The sequence below is a fragment of the Diorhabda carinulata genome, chromosome 11 (genome assembly GCF_026250575.1).
Source record: "Diorhabda carinulata isolate Delta chromosome 11, icDioCari1.1, whole genome shotgun sequence".
Classification (NCBI taxonomy): domain Eukaryota; kingdom Metazoa; phylum Arthropoda; class Insecta; order Coleoptera; family Chrysomelidae; genus Diorhabda; species Diorhabda carinulata.
The window spans coordinates 13,697,710-13,717,553 of NC_079470.1; the positions used below are offsets into that span (position 1 = coordinate 13,697,710).

Sequence of the window (19,844 nt, forward strand, 5' to 3'; positions counted from 1 at the left end):
TACTGGGTGTAATCTGTAGATACGTGCATTGGTTGCCTGAAAAATAGTGTGTGGACGTCAATTTTTATAATTTTTTTCGAAAAAGACAGTCTCCAACAACAAAAGACAGTTCCTTTTCGAAAAAGACAGTTTCCAAAGAAAATTTTACGAATTTTTTTCGAAAAACACAGTCTCCAACAACAAGAGACTGTTCCTTTTCGAAAAAGACAGTTTCCAAAGAAAATTTTACGAATTTTTTTCGAAAAACACAGTCTCCAACAACAAGAGACTGTTCCTTTTCGAAAAAGACAGTTTCCAAAGAAAATTTTACGAATTTTTTCCGAAAAACACAGTCTCCAACAACAAGAGACTGTTCCTTTTCGAAAAAGACAGTTTCCAAAGAAAATTTTACGAATTTTTTCCGAAAAACACAGTCTCCAACAACAAGAGACTGTTCCTTTTCGAAAAAGACAGTTTCCAAAGAAAATTTTACGAATTTTTTCCGAAAAACACAGTCTCCAACAACAAAAGACTGTTCCTTTTCGAAAAAGACAGTTTCCAAAGAAAATTTTACGAATTTTTTTCGAAAAACACAGTCTCCAACAACAAGAGACTGTTCCTTTTCGAAAAAGACAGTTTCCAAAGAAAATTTTACGAATTTTTTCCGAAAAAACAGTCTCCAACAACAAGAGACTGTTCCTTTTCGAAAAAGACAGTTTCCAAAGAAAATTTTACGAATTTTTTCCGAAAAAACAGTCTCCAACAACAAAAGACTGTTCCTTTTTGAAAAAGACAGTTTCCAAAGAAAATTTTACGAATTTTTTCCGAAAAAACAGTCTCCAACAACAAAAGACTGTTCCTTTTTGAAAAAGACAGTTTCCAAAGAAAATTTTACGAATTTTTTCCGAAAAAACAGTCTCCAACAACAAGAGACTGTTCCTTTTTGAAAAAGACAGTTTCCAAAGAAAATTTTACGAATTTTTTCCGAAAAACACAGACTCCAACAACAAAAGACTGTTCCTTTTCGAAAAAGACAGTTTCCAAAGAAAATTTTACGAATTTTTTCCGAAAAACACAGACTCCAACAACAAAAGACTGTTCCTTTTTGAAAAAGACAGTTTCCAAAGAAAATTTTACGAATTTTTTCCGAAAAACACAGACTCCAACAACAAAAGACTGTTCCTTTTTGAAAAAGACAGTTTCCAAAGAAAATTTTACGAATTTTTTCCGAAAAACACAGACTCCAACAACAAAAGACTGTTCCTTTTTGAAAAAGACAGTTTCCAAAGAAAATTTTACGAATTTTTTCCGAAAAACACAGTCTCCAACAACAAGAGACTGTTCCTTTTCGAAAAAGACAGTTTCCAAAGAAAATTTTACGAATTTTTTCCGAAAAACACAGACTCCAACAACAAAAGACTGTTCCTTTTCGAAAAAGACAGTTTCCAAAGAAAATTTTACGAATTTTTTTCGAAAAACACAGTCTCCAACAACAAGAGACTGTTCCTTTTCGAAAAAGACAGTTTCCAAAGAAAATTTTACGAATTTTTTCCGAAAAACACAGTCTCCAACAACAAGAGACTGTTCCTTTTCGAAAAAGACAGTTTCCAAAGAAAATTTTACGAATTTTTTCCGAAAAACACAGTCTCCAACAACAAAAGACTGTTCCTTTTCGAAAAAGACAGTTTCCAAAGAAAATTTTACGAATTTTTTTCGAAAAACACAGTCTCCAACAACAAGAGACTGTTCCTTTTCGAAAAAGACAGTTTCCAAAGAAAATTTTACGAATTTTTTCCGAAAAAACAGTCTCCAACAACAAGAGACTGTTCCTTTTCGAAAAAGACAGTTTCCAAAGAAAATTTTACGAATTTTTTCCGAAAAAACAGTCTCCAACAACAAAAGACTGTTCCTTTTTGAAAAAGACAGTTTCCAAAGAAAATTTTACGAATTTTTTCCGAAAAAACAGTCTCCAACAACAAAAGACTGTTCCTTTTTGAAAAAGACAGTTTCCAAAGAAAATTTTACGAATTTTTTCCGAAAAAACAGTCTCCAACAACAAGAGACTGTTCCTTTTTGAAAAAGACAGTTTCCAAAGAAAATTTTACGAATTTTTTCCGAAAAACACAGACTCCAACAACAAAAGACTGTTCCTTTTCGAAAAAGACAGTTTCCAAAGAAAATTTTACGAATTTTTTCCGAAAAAACAGTCTCCAACAACAAAAGACTGTTCCTTTTTGAAAAAGACAGTTTCCAAAGAAAATTTTACGAATTTTTTCCGAAAAAACAGTCTCCAACAACAAGAGACTGTTCCTTTTCGAAAAAGACAGTTTCCAAAGAAAATTTTACGAATTTTTTCCGAAAAAACAGTCTCCAACAACAAAAGACTGTTCCTTTTTGAAAAAGACAGTTTCCAAAGAAAATTTTACGAATTTTTTCCGAAAAAACAGTCTCCAACAACAAGAGACTGTTCCTTTTCGAAAAAGACAGTTTCCAAAGAAAATTTTACGAATTTTTTCCGAAAAAACAGTCTCCAACAACAAAAGACTGTTCCTTTTTGAAAAAGACAGTTTCCAAAGAAAATTTTACGAATTTTTTCCGAAAAAACAGTCTCCAACAACAAAAGACTGTTCCTTTTTGAAAAAGACAGTTTCCAAAGAAAATTTTACGAATTTTTTCCGAAAAAACAGTCTCCAACAACAAAAGACTGTTCCTTTTTGAAAAAGACAGTTTCCAAAGAAAATTTTACGAATTTTTTCCGAAAAAACAGTCTCCAACAACAAGAGACTGTTCCTTTTCGAAAAAGACAGTTTCCAAAGAAAATTTTACGAATTTTTTCCGAAAAAACAGTCTCCAACAACAAAAGACTGTTCCTTTTTGAAAAAGACAGTTTCCAAAGAAAATTTTACGAATTTTTTCCGAAAAAACAGTCTCCAACAACAAAAGACTGTTCCTTTTTGAAAAAGACAGTTTCCAAAGAAAATTTTACGAATTTTTTCCGAAAAAACAGTCTCCAACAACAAAAGACTGTTCCTTTTTGAAAAAGACAGTTTCCAAAGAAAATTTTACGAATTTTTTCCGAAAAACACAGTCTCCAACAACAAGAGACTGTTTCTTTTTGAAAAAGACAGTTTCCAAAGAAAATTTTACGAATTTTTTTCGAAAAACACAGACTCCAACAACAAAAGACTGTTCCTTTTCGAAAAAGACAGTTTCCAAAGAAAATTTTACGAATTTTTTTCGAAAAACACAGTCTCCAACAACAAGAGACTGTTCCTTTTCGAAAAAGACAGTTTCCAAAGAAAATTTTACGAATTTTTTCCGAAAAAACAGTCTCCAACAACAAGAGACTGTTCCTTTTCGAAAAAGACAGTTTCCAAAGAAAATTTTACGAATTTTTTTCGAAAAACACAGACTCCAACAACAAAAGACTGTTCCTTTTCGAAAAAGACAGTTTCCAAAGAAAATTTTACGAATTTTTTCCGAAAAAACAGTCTCCAACAACAAGAGACTGTTCCTTTTCGAAAAAGACAGTTTCCAAAGAAAATTTTACGAATTTTTTTCGAAAAACACAGTCTCCAACAACAAGAGACTGTTCCTTTTCGAAAAAGACAGTTTCCAAAGAAAATTTTACGAATTTTTTCCGAAAAAACAGTCTCCAACAACAAGAGACTGTTCCTTTTCGAAAAAGACAGTTTCCAAAGAAAATTTTACGAATTTTTTCCGAAAAAACAGTCTCCAACAACAAAAGACTGTTCCTTTTTGAAAAAGACAGTTTCCAAAGAAAATTTTACGAATTTTTTCCGAAAAAACAGTCTCCAACAACAAAAGACTGTTCCTTTTTGAAAAAGACAGTTTCCAAAGAAAATTTTACGAATTTTTTTCGAAAAAAACAGCCCCCAACAACAAGAGACTGTTTCTTTTTGAAAAAGACAGTTTCCAAAGAAAATTTTACGAATTTTTTTCGAAAAACACAGACTCCAACAACAAAAGACTGTTCCTTTTCGAAAAAGACAGTTTCCAAAGAAAATTTTACGAATTTTTTTCGAAAAACACAGTCTCCAACAACAAGAGACTGTTCCTTTTCGAAAAAGACAGTTTCCAAAGAAAATTTTACGAATTTTTTTCGAAAAAAACAGCCCCCAACAACAAGAGACTGTTTCTTTTTGAAAAAGACAGTTTCCAAAGAAAATTTTACGAATTTTTTTCGAAAAACACAGACTCCAACAACAAAAGACTGTTCCTTTTCGAAAAAGACAGTTTCCAAAGAAAATTTTACGAATTTTTTTCGAAAAACACAGTCTCCAACAACAAGAGACTGTTCCTTTTCGAAAAAGACAGTTTCCAAAGAAAATTTTACGAATTTTTTCCGAAAAAACAGTCTCCAACAACAAGAGACTGTTCCTTTTCGAAAAAGACAGTTTCCAAAGAAAATTTTACGAATTTTTTTCGAAAAAAACAGCCCCCAACAACAAGAGACTGTTCCTTTTCGAAAAAGACAGTTTCCAAAGAAAATTTTACGAATTTTTTCCGAAAAAACAGTCTCCAACAACAAGAGACTGTTCCTTTTCGAAAAAGACAGTTTCTAAAGACAAATGACAGTTTTTTTTGAAAATTTGCAGCTTCCAAATCCAAAACGATGTTTTTGTACAAATATTCGACGATAAAACATTGATTCGTTGACACATCTTGCTCTAAAAATTATCACGGTGTTGCCAAAAAGAAAATTATATCTTTTGAGTTTAATACAGAATATATAAATTTGGTTTATTCCTAACAAATTACCATCATAAAACTATAACTCTTATAAATAAATAAAATAAACGTTACGACCTCAAAAATATGTGCACACAAAAATATTTTTCTCGAGAACAATTAAGTCAATTATAATTAATAATAATACCAGTAAATAAAGAATGTAGTGAATTGCGGCAGATGCAAACTGGTTCATTTCTATCATCACAGTTTTCTAAGTAGGTCGTTATAGAAATAAACGATATTTCAAGTCCAAAGTCCACCAACGTTATCGATAAACAATTATAAAAATTAATTATTATTTTCTGTATCCTACTACTGTATAATTACGATCTGTCGATTGTAATTATACAAAAAAAGTTCATAAATACACGGTACGAACCGTGTAACTACCGCCATCTATGAGAGAAAGGCATAAAAACAAATTCATTGGATGTATCGGCTTCCAAAAAAATGTTTGGATGAAATTTTAATATAATTTTGACGGGAATTGTGACTAAATCGTAAAAAATCTGTATATATGTCCTTTATTTTGAAAGGAAACATTAATTTTTTTTTTCTACGTATCCCACTTCTTTTTCAAACACTCTGTATATATATTTTTGATTGAATATGTAATAGGATATTCATAAAATTGCATTTTCGTTCATCAAGATGGTCCCTTCGGAAAGAAAAATGATTTTCTGACTTTTTTTTTCCTCTATAACATTCTATACAGGGTGTCCCACGACTAGTTAAAACTATCTGTATATGGCAAAATACTTTAGGAAAATTTTGAACTAAAATATTTTCAAAGATTTGTTATTTTGAATAGAACACCATGTATATTAATACATTTTCGAAATCTACGTAAAATTTTAGTATACTTTTGTCTAAAAACTTTTTTCGAAAAATGCATACTTTTCGAGTTATTAATTTTTTTGTAAAAAATTTGACAGTTGCAGACCCTTATAAATTATTTTTTTACGACTACACCCTTGAAGATATGAAAATGGTTTTTATTCAGTTGCTTTTAGCAAGGTCAGACTTATTTGAATCTATGTTGAAAAATTCCTCATTTTATACAGGGTGTATATAAAAAGTGTTCAAAGGCTAACTTCATAAATATCAAATTTCTTTATTTTTTAAATAGAACACCATGTATATTAATACATTTTTGAAATCTACGTAAAATTTTAGTATACTTTTGTCTAAAAACTTTTTTCGAAAAATGCATACTTTTCGAGTTATTAATTTTTTTGTAAAAAATTTGACAGTTGCAGACCTTTATAAATTATTTTTTTACGACTACACCCTTGAAGATATGAAAATGGTTTTTATTCAGTTGCTTAAAGCAACGTCAGACGTATTTGAATCTATATTAAAAAATTTTCCATTTTATACAGGGTGCGTATAAAAAGTGTTCAAACTTTAACTTCATAAATATCAATTTTCTTAATTTTTCTAAATAGAAACATCCGGTTTTTTCTAATTTAATTCATGAATACTTTTCTCAAACTTACCGTTATCCAAATACTAAATGTTTTCTGTAAATTTTTAGGGTCTAAATTGACTAATTACTTGAAGAAATTCAACAGAAACTCTAATTTGGGTCACTATACATTAGAGTGATTGTTGCATTTACATAGAAATGAAATTAGCGATATAATCAATTTCGTTTATAAACTTATAATACACAACAAAGGATTCGAACATGAAACACGCGGTTAACGCCCATTTAAATTAATATTGGCAATGATTATATGTTACATACGTTGTAAAACATCCCACGTCGTACACCTTCGCCGGGGTCAGGTTATTCTTCGGTTTAACAATACTAGAAGAAAAGAATGTTCGGTTACACCCATTGAAAAACTCAATTAGCATGCATTTTATATCATGACGTCAACAACTTTAGTTACTAATCGAAAAATAACCGAAAACATCGTCCGAATTGAGTTGAAAACTGTTGAGAATATTTAGGACAAATATTATACTACAAATTGTCAACTTTTCAATCCCATACTTCAAAATTTATATTAAATATTGTACCTATTAGTTAGGCAACTACTTATACGTGTTTCTAGCAACCATTCTCCCCATTGAAACTTTCCAATTTCGTTAGCATCACGTGTCCATGCTGGAAATTCAATTTTATGAAAGAATGTATGTTTTCAAAGAATTGCGGAGACAAAAATCGATTTTGTAACCTTATATATTGAAAAATAATGGTGAAGTAATATATGAAGTATGTCAAAATATATTTAAAATGACTGTTTGTATTTTAATCGATTCATATCGGTTACAAATACAATTTTTTCATATTTCACTCTGTAGCTTCCGAACAGTTCATAAAATGATTTTGCTTTTATGCTCAATCGGAAACCAAATGATCACCTCAATATATGTTCAAATTTCAATTTCTAAATCTCATTAGTTTTTGAGATATAGGGCATCAAAGTCGACAACTTCATATTTATATCAATTTGCATTACGAGATCTTTTCTACTAACCCTCGTAGGTAACTGTTGATTTTTATCCACATGCAAACTTTCTTTGGGAACATTTATCTAGAATTTTAACAATTTCTTTGTCGATTTCAGTCTATATAAGATTTTAAATACACACTAATCGTTTCAATGATTTATATAAGTTATTTAATTGATTCATATTTCACTCTGTAGCTTCCGAACCGCTCATAAAATAATTTTGCTTTTATGCTCCATCGAAAACCAAATGATCACCTCAACAATCGTTCAAATTTCAGTTGCCAAATCTCATTAGTTTTTGAGATATAGAGCATCAAAGTCGACAATTTCATATTTATATCAATTTGCATTACGAGATCTTTTCTACTAACCCTCGTAGGTAAGTATTGATTTTTATCCACATGTAAACTTTCTTTGGGAACATTTATCTAGAATTTTAACAATTTCTTGGTCGATTTCAGTCTATATAAGATTTTAAATACACACTAATCGTTTCAATGATTTATATAAGTTATTTAATTTATTCATATTTCACTCTGTAGCTTCCGAACCGTTCATAAAATAATTTTGCTTTTATGCTCCATCGAAAACCAAATGATCACCTCAACGTATGTTCAAATTTCAATTTCTAAATCTCATTAGTTTTTGAGATATAGGGCATCAAAGTCGACAACTTCATATTTATATCAATTTGCATTACGAGATCTTTTCTACTAACCCTCGTAGGTAACTGTTGATTTTTATCCACATGCAAACTTTCTTTGGGAACATTTATCTAGAATTTTAACAATTTCTTTGTCGATTTCAGTCTATATAAGATTTTAAATACACACTAATCGTTTCAATGATTCATATAAGTTATTTAATTGATTCATATTTCACTCTGTAGCTTCCGAACCGTTCATAAAATAATTTTGCTTTTATGTTCCATCGAAAACCAAATGATCACCTCAACGTATGTTCAAATTTCAATTTCTAAATCTCATTAGTTTTTGAGATATAGGGCATCAAAGTCGACAACTTCATATTTATATCAATTTGCATTACGAGATCTTTTCTACTAACCCTCGTAGGTAACTGTTGATTTTTATCCACATGCAAACTTTCTTTGGGAACATTTATCTAGAATTTTAACAATTTCTTTGTCGATTTCAGTCTATATAAGATTTTAAATACACACTAATCGTTTCAATGATTCATATAAGTTATTTAATTGATTCATATTTCACTCTGTAGCTTCCGAACCGTTCATAAAATAATTTTGCTTTTATGTTCCATCGAAAACCAAATGATCACCTCAACGTATGTTCAAATTTCAATTTCTAAATCTCATTAGTTTTTGAGATATAGGGCATCAAAGTCGACAACTTCATATTTATATCAATTTGCATTACGAGATCTTTTCTACTAACCCTCGTAGGTAAGTATTGATTTTTATCCACATGCAAACTTTCTTTGGGAACATTTTTTTAGAATTTTAACAATTTCTTTGTCGATTTATAAGATTTTAAATACACACTAATCGTTTCAATGATTTATATAAGTTATTTAATTGATTCATATTTCACTCTGTAGCTTCCGAACCGCTCATAAAATAATTTTGATTTTATGCTCAATCGGAAACCAAATGATCACCTCAACGTATGTTCAAATTTCAATTTCTAAATCTCATTAGTTTTTGAGATATAGGGCATCAAAGTCGACAATTTCATATTTATATCAATTTGCATTACGAGATCTTTTCTACTAACCCTCGTAGGTAACTGTTGATTTTTATCCACATGCAAACTTTCTTTGGGAACATTTATCTAGAATTTTAACAATTTCTTTGTCGATTTCAGTCTATATAAGATTTTAAATACACACTAATCGTTTCAATGATTCATATAAGTTATTTAATTGATTCATATTTCACTCTGTAGCTTCCGAACCGTTCATAAAATAATTTTGCTTTTATGTTCCATCGAAAACCAAATGATCACCTCAACGTATGTTCAAATTTCAATTTCTAAATCTCATTAGTTTTTGAGATATAGGGCATCAAAGTCGACAACTTCATATTTATATCAATTTGCATTACGAGATCTTTTCTACTAACCCTCGTAGGTAAGTATTGATTTTTATCCACATGCAAACTTTCTTTGGGAACATTTTTTTAGAATTTTAACAATTTCTTTGTCGATTTATAAGATTTTAAATACACACTAATCGTTTCAATGATTTATATAAGTTATTTAATTGATTCATATTTCACTCTGTAGCTTCCGAACCGCTCATAAAATAATTTTGATTTTATGCTCAATCGGAAACCAAATGATCACCTCAACGTATGTTCAAATTTCAATTTCTAAATCTCATTAGTTTTTGAGATATAGGGCATCAAAGTCGACAACTTCATATTTATATCAATTTGCATTACGAGATCTTTTCTACTAACCCTTGTAGGTAAGTATTGATTTTTATCCACATGTAAACTTTCTTTGGGAACATTTATCTAGAATTTTAACAATTTCTTGGTCGATTTCAGTCTATATAAGATTTTAAATACACACTAATCGTTTCAATGATTTATATAAGTTATTTAATTGATTCATATTTCACTCTGTAGCTTCCGAACCGTTCATAAAATAATTTTGATTTTATGCTCAATCGGAAACCAAATGATCACCTCAACGTATGTTCAAATTTCAATTTCTAAATCTCATTAGTTTTTGAGATATAGGGCATCAAAGTCAACCTTCGTTTCTTGCCTTCATTTTTGATTCAAGATCTTCTTTTATAACCCTCGTAGGTAACTTTTAATTTTGTACCTTATCTAAACATAGTCTATTTACAATTTGAGCATCATTTCTGACATATTCCAACCTATATAATTTTTTGAATGCGTACAAATCATTTTGTAATCAGTTTAATTGACAATTTCCTATTTGCACCTCGTATAAAATCAATTTTACGAAAAGTACTCTCCATAAAAGGAAAAACTAATTCCAGTAAATTCAATAATGTAATAGGAAACGGATATAAAACATTAAATTCTTGACCCCTCACCCAAATCGATGTAATCACAAATGAACTTTCTCTATTTCTTCAATGTTGTATTCATATTTTTATTATTTCGAAGAAAGTAAATTATGCTAATTTCCGTAATACGAGGTGTCATCGAAAATAAGCCGAATCGAATCGAAAATAAAAGTTTAAAAAGCGGTACTTTGAAACAACGAAACACATAAAGGAAACGAAATATATTTTTGAGCTGCACCTCGTATTATTAAATACGTGTAAGTTGCTTGAACTTTGACTTCGCTTATGCGGAAAGAAACTCGGCGCGGAAATGGCGATTTTTAGATATTCAACTCTTTAAACCTGTTACGTAACGAAACGGCAAAAGTTTCGGTAAACATTTACGGAATTATTTATACTATTTATGCGTTTTCGCTATGAAGAAATCCATCGAGAATTTCTCTTTTTTTTTTTTTTTTTTTGTCGAAACATTTGTTAGAAAAGTTCGCGGAGAAACCGGCAGTTTTAGAACGTGTTCGGAATACGATACGTTGGCCATTTTGATTGATATATAAACTGCTTTCTAAAAATTGTCGTAATTCTTCATATTTGTTTATTTTATCATGAATTCGCTTATAACTGTTAAGTGTTACATGTCATTTGTGGAATTTTAATGAGGAGACATCATACTATTCTTGGTGAATGGAAAAAATTGTACTAAATCTACCATGGTCAAGAGAAAACTCTCTTTAGACTATCAATTAGAACTATTTTAACTGTCAAGGTCAGACGTATTCGAATCTATATTGAAAAATTTCTCATTTTATACAGGGTGTGTATAAAAAGTGTTCAAATTTTAACTTCATAAATATCAAATTTCTCTATTTTTTTAAATAGAACACCATGTATATTAATACATTTTCGAAATCTACATAAAATTTTAATATACTTTTGTCTAAAAACTTTTCTCGAAAAATGCATACTTTTTGATTTATTAATTTTTTTGTAAAAAATTTGAACCTTACAGACCCTTATAAATTATTTTTTTACGACTACACCCTTGAAGATATGAAAATGATTTTTATTCAGTTGCTTTTAGCAAGGTCAAACGTATTTGAATCTATATTGAAAAATTTCTCATTTTATACAGGGTGTGTATAAAAAGTATTCAAAGTTTAACTTCATAAATATCAAATTTCTTCATTTTTTCAAATAGAACCACCCGGTTTTTTCTATTTTAATGATTTCAGGGTTAATAAAAAAGACAAATTCATGTATACTTTCCTATACCTAAACCTTACCGTTATCAAGATATTAAATGTTTTCTGTAAATTTGATATTTATGAAGTTAAACTTTGAACACTTTTTATACCCATCATGTATAAAATGAGAAATTTTTCAATATAGATTCAAATACGTCTGACCTTGCTTAAAGCAACCGAACAGAAACCAATTTCATATCTTTAAAAGTATCCTCGTAAAAAAATAATTTATAAGCGTCTGCAACGGTCAAATTTTTTACAAAAAAATTAATAAATCAAAAGGTATACATTTTTCGAAAAAAATTTCTACACAAAAGTATACTAAAATTTCACGTAGTTTTCAAAAATGTATTAATATACAGGGTGTTCTATTTAAAATATCAAAGTTACAGTCGACTTCCGGTAGTAACGGAAGTCCGCCATCTTTGCAAATATTTTAGTTAAAAAGATCGTATCCTAAAACCCAAACGTAGAAATTTTCAAGATTCTACTATAAGTATTTTGCCATATACAGATACTTTTAACTCTTCGTATATTTAGCACAAAATTTGACATTTGTATTTTATTTTATCTAAAAGATATATAAACATGTATGATTTTCAGTTAACCGTTTGCATCTTTCGATTTACATAAACCATACTTTAGTACCATCAGGTATTGTGTGTACCCGACCCACACTACCATTGTTAAATGGTCAATCGATTCCATAATGGCCTTTCTTAGTAGAAAGATATCATATAACGGTAACTAGATTAACGATCATTACAGATACGGAAATAAAACATGGCTACTTACGACGCACCATCTAGCGGTAAATAGCATCATCAATTGTTGACAACCAATATGGTGGTATATTCGTAATATATTCATTTTATTATTATTATTTCGTAGATATTAAATCTTAGTTAACGTAGCATATATACGGAAGAAAAAAAATTTCAAGGTGAACGAATTAAGCTACGTCATTATCTTGTTTGTATTGAAAAAAAAAAATGTTTTCACTTCATAAATATTAATCGAGTTACCACGAACTATTTTCCCAATGTCGGACGTTCTAAAAACTATAATGTGAACTGCTTAGAATCAAAAACCGTCATATTTTTTCGAAGTTGAATTTGATTATGCTGAATTCAGTACAACTGTTATTTTGTAGCAAATCCTGCCACATCCTAGTATATTTTGAGGTTTAGTTGCAAGTCTAAAGGCAGTTACGCCATTTTCAGTTTCAAAATCCGCCAATAGTCTAGTCTAGTTTCGTCACGTGACTACCCATGATCATCTGCGAGTTGTATACGGGGTGTTTGGATTGATCGAAAAAGATTTAAAAAAAGGACACTATTCTCAAGCGAAAAGAGTATGAAAAAGTTCTGGGGAAACACGGAAAATGCTAATAAATAACATTCTGGTTCATAGAATTGAAACTTGTCAAGCAAAATCTGGCGCAAAACCAAAGTCTAAATATTTATAAAACTATTTTAGGAATCTCTATCATACATAAAGTAAAAAATGATGATTTTTTGGTAATTTCTTATGATTGATCTGTTTGTGACAGTTTTTTTCCACATTTCCGAAAATTTCTTAAGACGGATTTTGATTCTAGGCGATTTGGCAACATTGCAATATCACCACATATCCTTAAACCGTCTCGGCTGATGTTTTTTAATTATTTTTTGACCTTGACCTTCACCTTTGTCCACGTTAACGGCATTATTAATATATTTTTTTTCTTTTCCAGAGGGGAAAGTAGAAGTTTCTAGGGAAAATAAAATTCTGCATCATTTGGATTCCGGAAAAGTATTAGGGGAACTCGCCATTTTATATAACTGTCAACGAACTGCCACAATAAAAGCTCATACAGATTGCAAATTATGGGCAATAGAAAGACAATGTTTCCAGACGATTATGATGAGGACTGGTCTCATCAGGCAAGCGGAATATACAGATTTCTTGAAAAGGTAATAAAACACAAGTTTACATATCGACACGACAATTTATTTCTTGACAAATAATGGCTGCCATTTCGTGACGGATATTGTACCACCACGGAAATCGGTTTATTAGCGTAACCTCACAGGAAAAAGTCCGTAGGTGTTAAATCCGGACTGCGTGGAGACCAACTTATACCTTCTTCTTCTTCTTCTTCAATATTTTCGATTCATTTTTCACTTGGTTAATATACTACTGATTAATATACCTCCCGCGCCCCTCCTAATAATTTTGTTTACTCAATAAGTAATACAAAAAGTGAATTTACTTCTGTACTAATCGTATTGCGCTAAAAGTCATTTTTGAAATAAATTATGATCTTAAAGAACAGAATTTACGAGTTTTTATTATTTTTTTATTGCATAACCTCAAAATTCTAACTTAATGTTGAGAAATTACTTTTTATTCGATTTCTAATAACTAAATTATCGTATTAATTATTTATTAATTTTAAATATATCAAAAGGTCTAAGAAATTTGATTATTTATATATCTTTGTTCGAAATATTTATTTCCCCTGAAGAACTATTCAATTTGGCAACATGTTAAATATTTAAAATCGTCATAACCTCATAAGTACGTTCTCAACAATGAATTTCTTAGTGAAGGTAAATTTAATAAAAAACAAAATTGATGTGAAAAAAACTTAATATTGCAGTAAAAAAGTGAATAATAAAGAATTTATTTACGATAGAATGAAAAGTGTTGCTATCTTAGTCGTTAAAATGTGTAATTATTGTGATAAAATTACACTATCGTCATTCCGATATGGTGAAGCAAAAAAAATGTGTGTATAAGTCAGTTAATGCAATTAATATCTAATTTATAACTGATAGTGTCGATAACAAATAATTACTTCATTTCACACTGACAGCAAAAACATTTTTTTATCGTTCTTAGATAATTGTAATAAATAATTTCATCGTTAAATTATGTATATCTTCGGTAAGCACAAAAAAATATTGAATGAAAACTTAACTTCGTTTTTTTTTAATCATAAAGGATTGAAATAGTGGCCAGATATAAAATTTCGAAAAGAAACAAATCTAGTAAATTAACAAAAAGTGTGGTTAGATTTAACAAAACGGCGGTCTTGAGTTTCGATGTTTTCTATTTGGACACGGATTTTTTTAAGTCTTTCTATTAAATGCGTTCAGAAATTATCTATCTAATGGTATCAAACTTTTGATGTAGAAAAAACGTAAATACGTGGTTTCGACTTAATTTGACGATATAAATAAATATAACATTATATGTTTTATAATTTGTTTAATATCTTGCATTTGTCGTGTCTTTTTTGTGAATTTTGATTACTTTTTATGCCTAAAGTGTAAGTTTTTGTTTCGAATTGATTAAAAATTCAAAACTATATACAAAAATTTCATGTAACGTCTTTAAATATTTATTTGCAGTGTGCCAATTTTCAAGACCTTACCCGAAGACACTCTCATCAAAATTTCTGATGTTTTGGAAGAAACTGTATATGCTAATGGGGATTACATCATCAGGCAAGGGGCTCGAGGTGATACCTTCTTCATAATAAGTAAAGGAAAAGTGAAAGTTACCAGAAAAGTACCAAGTTCGAATAACGAAGAGTTTATAAGGACTCTAGGGAAAGGAGACTTTTTCGGAGAAAAAGCATTACAGGGGTAAATAAAAAATATCATTCATTATATAGAATAGTTCTAATTTGATTTTTTTGTTAATTATAGTGATGATTTGAGAACTGCCAATGTTATAGTGGACGATCCCGAAGGGGTTACGACTCTTGTTATAGATAGAGAAACTTTTAACCAGTTAATATCAGATTTGGATGAAATTAGAACCAAATACAGGGATGACAATATAGAAAGACGAAGGTAAATTACTAAAAATAATCATAATACAACATTTCATTAAATTTTTAATTATTTTGCTCTCTTTCGGAGTATTTAGCTGTAAGTATAACTTTTACATCCTGTTAATACACCCTTGTGGTAAAATTCAATTCATTTACGTTTTTGTTTTGGTATTTTAAGAGCAAATCATGAATACGAAGGAGTAGAACTCTCAGATTTGACTATTCTGACAACACTAGGAGTCGGAGGCTTCGGAAGGGTAGAACTTGTGCAAATTAAAGGTCGCCCTTCGAGATCGTACGCGTTAAAACAAATGAAGAAAGCACAAATCGTGGAAACTAGACAACAACAACACATAATGTCCGAAAAGGAGATTATGGGCGAAGCAAATTGCGATTTTATAGTGAAATTATACAAGACTTTCAAAGACGCTAAATATTTGTATATGTTAATGGAGAGTTGCCTCGGAGGAGAATTATGGACTGTATTAAGAGACAAAGGACATTTCGATGATGGTAAGTTTTGAAAATATAAAAATATCACTAAATGTTACCTAAGGTACCTTAAGTATTACTAAATGTGACTTGAGGTACCTTTTGGATGATTAAATGTGACAAGCCAACTTAATCAACAATAAGTATGACTTAAACTCACTTGAACATCACTTAATGTGACCTAAGGTACTTTTGCATCACTAAATATGACTTAAGGTACCTTAAACATTACTAAATGTGGCCTAAGGTACCTTTTGCATCACTAAATGTGACCTTAGCTACCTTAATTATAACTAAATGTGACATAATCAAACTTGAGGTTGTAGATATAATATTTGATTACATAAAAACAAATAACGGTTGTATATTGGCAGTTGAATTTTCTTGTATGTCAAAAGTACCATTCTGTTTGGTGTCTTGAACTGAGATAATGTTCTTTCGGAATGCATTTTGTAGCTCGAAGAGATGTACAAGTTGGTTTAAGTCAGTGTAGATAAAATATTAAAAATTGGGTGAATCAATGTTTAATTTTTTTTATAGCAACGACAAAATTCTGTACTGCTTGTGTAGTGGAAGCTTTCGATTATCTACATTCTCGCAACATCATCTACAGAGACCTGAAACCTGAAAATCTCCTACTGGACAATTACGGTTATGTCAAATTAGTGGATTTCGGATTCGCGAAAAAATTACAAACTGGCAGAAAAACATGGACTTTTTGTGGCACGCCAGAGTACGTAGCTCCCGAAGTAATATTAAACAAAGGACATGATATCAGTGCTGATTATTGGTCGTTAGGAGTTTTGATGTTTGAATTATTGACGGGCACTCCTCCTTTCACCGGTAAGTGATTTTCTTATTAGAGTTTAGTAAGGAAAAAAAGACATATCGGTTTTTACATTCAAAATTCATCTTAAAACAATTATTACTTGAAGTGTCGTTTGTGTTTGAGTGAATAAAACATCCATTGTGCATTTGAACTACTTTTTTTCACCTGAAAATATATATCAAACATTGTGAAAGCAAAAAACAGAGATGGTTTCAGTAAAACTGGAAATGTGCATTTCAACTACTCTTAGATAATTTTTATTTCCATCCATACCAAAGCAAATAAATAGGTTTCTGTGAAAGATACATTTGAACTACTGTTTTATATGATAATATTTACATGACTTGCAAAAGTAAAAGAGACGATTCCAGTAAAAATTGAAGATTTTTGTTTATTTTATTCAAATTTGTGTTCAATGATGATGTTTATGGAATCTTTAGAAACCTCTTACAGTTCAGGATTTAAAATAAAAGTAGAAATCAAACAGAATCTTCACTTACACTAAAAGAAAAAACCATTTAACTGTAAAAATCATCATATAATTGGAAGCTAGAGGTTATTACACTCGAAAAGAGCAAGTTGAAGCTGGGGACTGATGTTAGAAATGTAAAATGTCATACAGAATAAAAAAAGATGAATTAATATTTTTATTTACAACTTGATATACAACGATAGATTTCCTCGCAAAGTTAGCAAAAAAGTATTTGATGATTTTTTTACCCGAAAGAGTTGGTCGTTCAACAAAATTTTGTATATTTTTTTTTAATAAAAATAATTATCAATGCCCCTCTTATATTAACAATTCTGGTTTTTCAGGTTCGGATCCAATGAGAACCTATAATATTATTTTGAAAGGTATCGATCAAATTGACTTTCCTAGAACTATAACAAGAAACGCACAGGCCCTAATCAAGAGGCTCTGTAGGGATAATCCGGCTGAAAGGTTGGGCTATCAGAAAGGTGGAATTAGCGATATACAGAAACATAAGTAAGTACAAACAAATATTTTCGTTATCGATTTTACTAACACGGTAGTTATAATGAATGTAGTAGGTCAAATGTCATTTTTTTGCTTTTAACATAAACAAACACACTGTATAATAAATTTTTGTAGGTGGTTTGATGGTTTTAATTGGGAAGGTCTCGTTAATAGAACTCTAACCCCACCTATAGTCCCGAGGGTGCAAAACGTAACAGATTCATCAAACTTTGACAATTACCCACGTGATACGGACGATCCTCCACCGGACGATATTTCTGGCTGGGATAGCAATTTTTAGATATTCCTTTTTAATAATGTTTTAGGCTTTTTCTAATTTTTCAAATATACTATAGCCAATTTTGGGAAAATCTATTTTTTTGTGCATCGAATGCTTCGAAAATTGGACCCATGTTGATATTTTGGTGCCTTAAGATGATAATTGTCTATTGTAACACTTTATCTGTTAAAGATTTGTAATTATATATATATACATATACAAAAAGTTTTTAAATATATATTTTTATATTGTAAATTATTTCTTAATAAAGTGCCAATATTTTAAAATAAAAAATGAGTATAAAGGAGACGGTGACGTGTGTACATTGTTTTTCGACTTTCTTGTCATTGTCCATCGCCCATTAACAGTAGTGGATGTATCAGCAGGCTGCCTCAAGAGGCGGCAAATTTCAAAAGTTGAGTTATTACCATCTATTGTAATGAAATAATGAAAACTTACTCTGTTCAAGAACATACTTTCAAAGCTACATTTCATTTGAACGGATTTCAATAAAAGTTCCGGATCGTTAAAGAACAGAATTAAGAAAACATTCATCCAAACTTCGATATAGCACTTCGTATGGATCTGTGTCCAACGGCGACAAACTATTTAAGTGAGAGAAGCTTTTCTTGCTTGAAAAGAGCGAAGAAATATTCACGATCGACTTTTAAGTCAAGAAAAGTTAAAACCTTTAGCTCTATTATGCACAGAGTCAGATCTACTGAAAAAGATTTCATTCGACTATATAATTAATGAAATCGGGTATTCAAAAGCCCTCAAAAATCAAGATTGAACTTTTCTTTGATTGAAATAATATCTTTGCGCTGAAAACAATCGAGGAACTTACCAGAAATCATAAAGTTGAAATTTTATTGATTAAAAATGTAATTGGGATAATTGTAAATGAAGATACCAACTTACAAAGGTGAGTAGAGGAGTTAAAATGTGAGTATTCTAATGACAACGACTCTGTAAATCCACCACTGTCTAATAATTTCTTTTTTTTCCACAAGCGCAAGCAGTTGACAATATAAAGTACCATAAAGTATAAAGTTGTTATGGAAAGATTTTTTTATATATAACAAAATAATTACGTATTAAGTATGAAATGTTGACTACAATATGTGTGATTTTCTATACATGAAAGTTACCCAAAATCTCCTTATACGTGTAAATTTAGCAATAAACTGTGAATAAATTTTGTAATTAATTGCAATATATATAGTTTAGAACAATAATAACATTGTATTATGAATTTGTAATAAAAGTTTTATTTTCTTTTTCGACTTTTCTTTCTCCTCGATTAATACAAAAGAAAATACATATATTTTACATACAAAATATATTGAAGTTACTTCTTAAACTAAAGAATCACTTTTAAAACCTAATAAAAACCTTAATATATATATAAAAAAAAGAAATTTCAAATTACTTACTTTCTCATAATGAAAAATATGATAAAATGGCCGCGTCAAAATGTGACTATAGTTTCTGTAGTTAATCCAAACTACTCAGCTTAATATAAATAATAAGAATTAATCTCAAATATTATCTTTCATAATTCATGTATTAAAATTTAATAAAAAAACTGTTTACCTCGTTTAATTCTTTATAAAAACTTTTCGCCTAATATCTGTATTAATATTCAATTCGTAAAAACGGTTTATCTTCTTCTTTTTTTTATTTTTTAGACTCTTACTTGACGTTATTTGGCCAATTTGATTTTCATGAATCAATTTTTTTGTATTTTTGTGTATCAAATTAAGTACTTATTTGAAAAAATCTACTGGTGAAGATAAACTAAATGGTTTCATCTTGAAGTTTGTACATCCAGACATTCGACTAAATGATGAAAATATATTGAACCAATTGGCTCTAAAGCCATATAAGCATTGTCTAGATATCATATTGTAAAGGAATATATCAAGTTTAGTGTTATAAAGTAAATTTCGTTTTTAAGTAAAATGTGTTTTAATA

General features: G+C 29.7%; 1 protein-coding gene and 1 long non-coding RNA gene across 10 annotated transcripts in view; one reads left to right on the plus strand and one right to left on the minus strand.

Annotated features, from left to right (window-relative positions):
* LOC130899711 (cGMP-dependent protein kinase, isozyme 2 forms cD4/T1/T3A/T3B) overlaps positions 1-18,092 on the plus strand; it is a 94,984-nt gene extending 76,892 nt beyond the window's left edge. For all 9 annotated transcript variants that reach the window (XM_057809857.1, XM_057809858.1, XM_057809861.1 and 6 more), the window contains 7 exons: positions 13,197-13,416; positions 14,860-15,096; positions 15,160-15,306; positions 15,466-15,800; positions 16,320-16,622; positions 17,425-17,596; positions 17,723-18,092. In XM_057809857.1, the coding sequence (XP_057665840.1) occupies positions 13,197-13,416; positions 14,860-15,096; positions 15,160-15,306; positions 15,466-15,800; positions 16,320-16,622; positions 17,425-17,596; positions 17,723-17,888 (1,580 nt within the window). In that variant the 3' untranslated portion in view covers positions 17,889-18,092. The remainder of the gene's footprint in view (positions 1-13,196; positions 13,417-14,859; positions 15,097-15,159; positions 15,307-15,465; positions 15,801-16,319; positions 16,623-17,424; positions 17,597-17,722) is intronic.
* LOC130899715 (uncharacterized) lies at positions 13,432-19,450 on the minus strand. The gene is made up of 2 exons (XR_009060059.1): positions 19,304-19,450; positions 13,432-13,669 (listed from the first exon to the last, which is right to left on the minus strand). It is a non-coding gene; the product is annotated as an uncharacterized LOC130899715 (long non-coding RNA).
* Between the last annotated feature and the right edge of the window lie 394 nt (positions 19,451-19,844).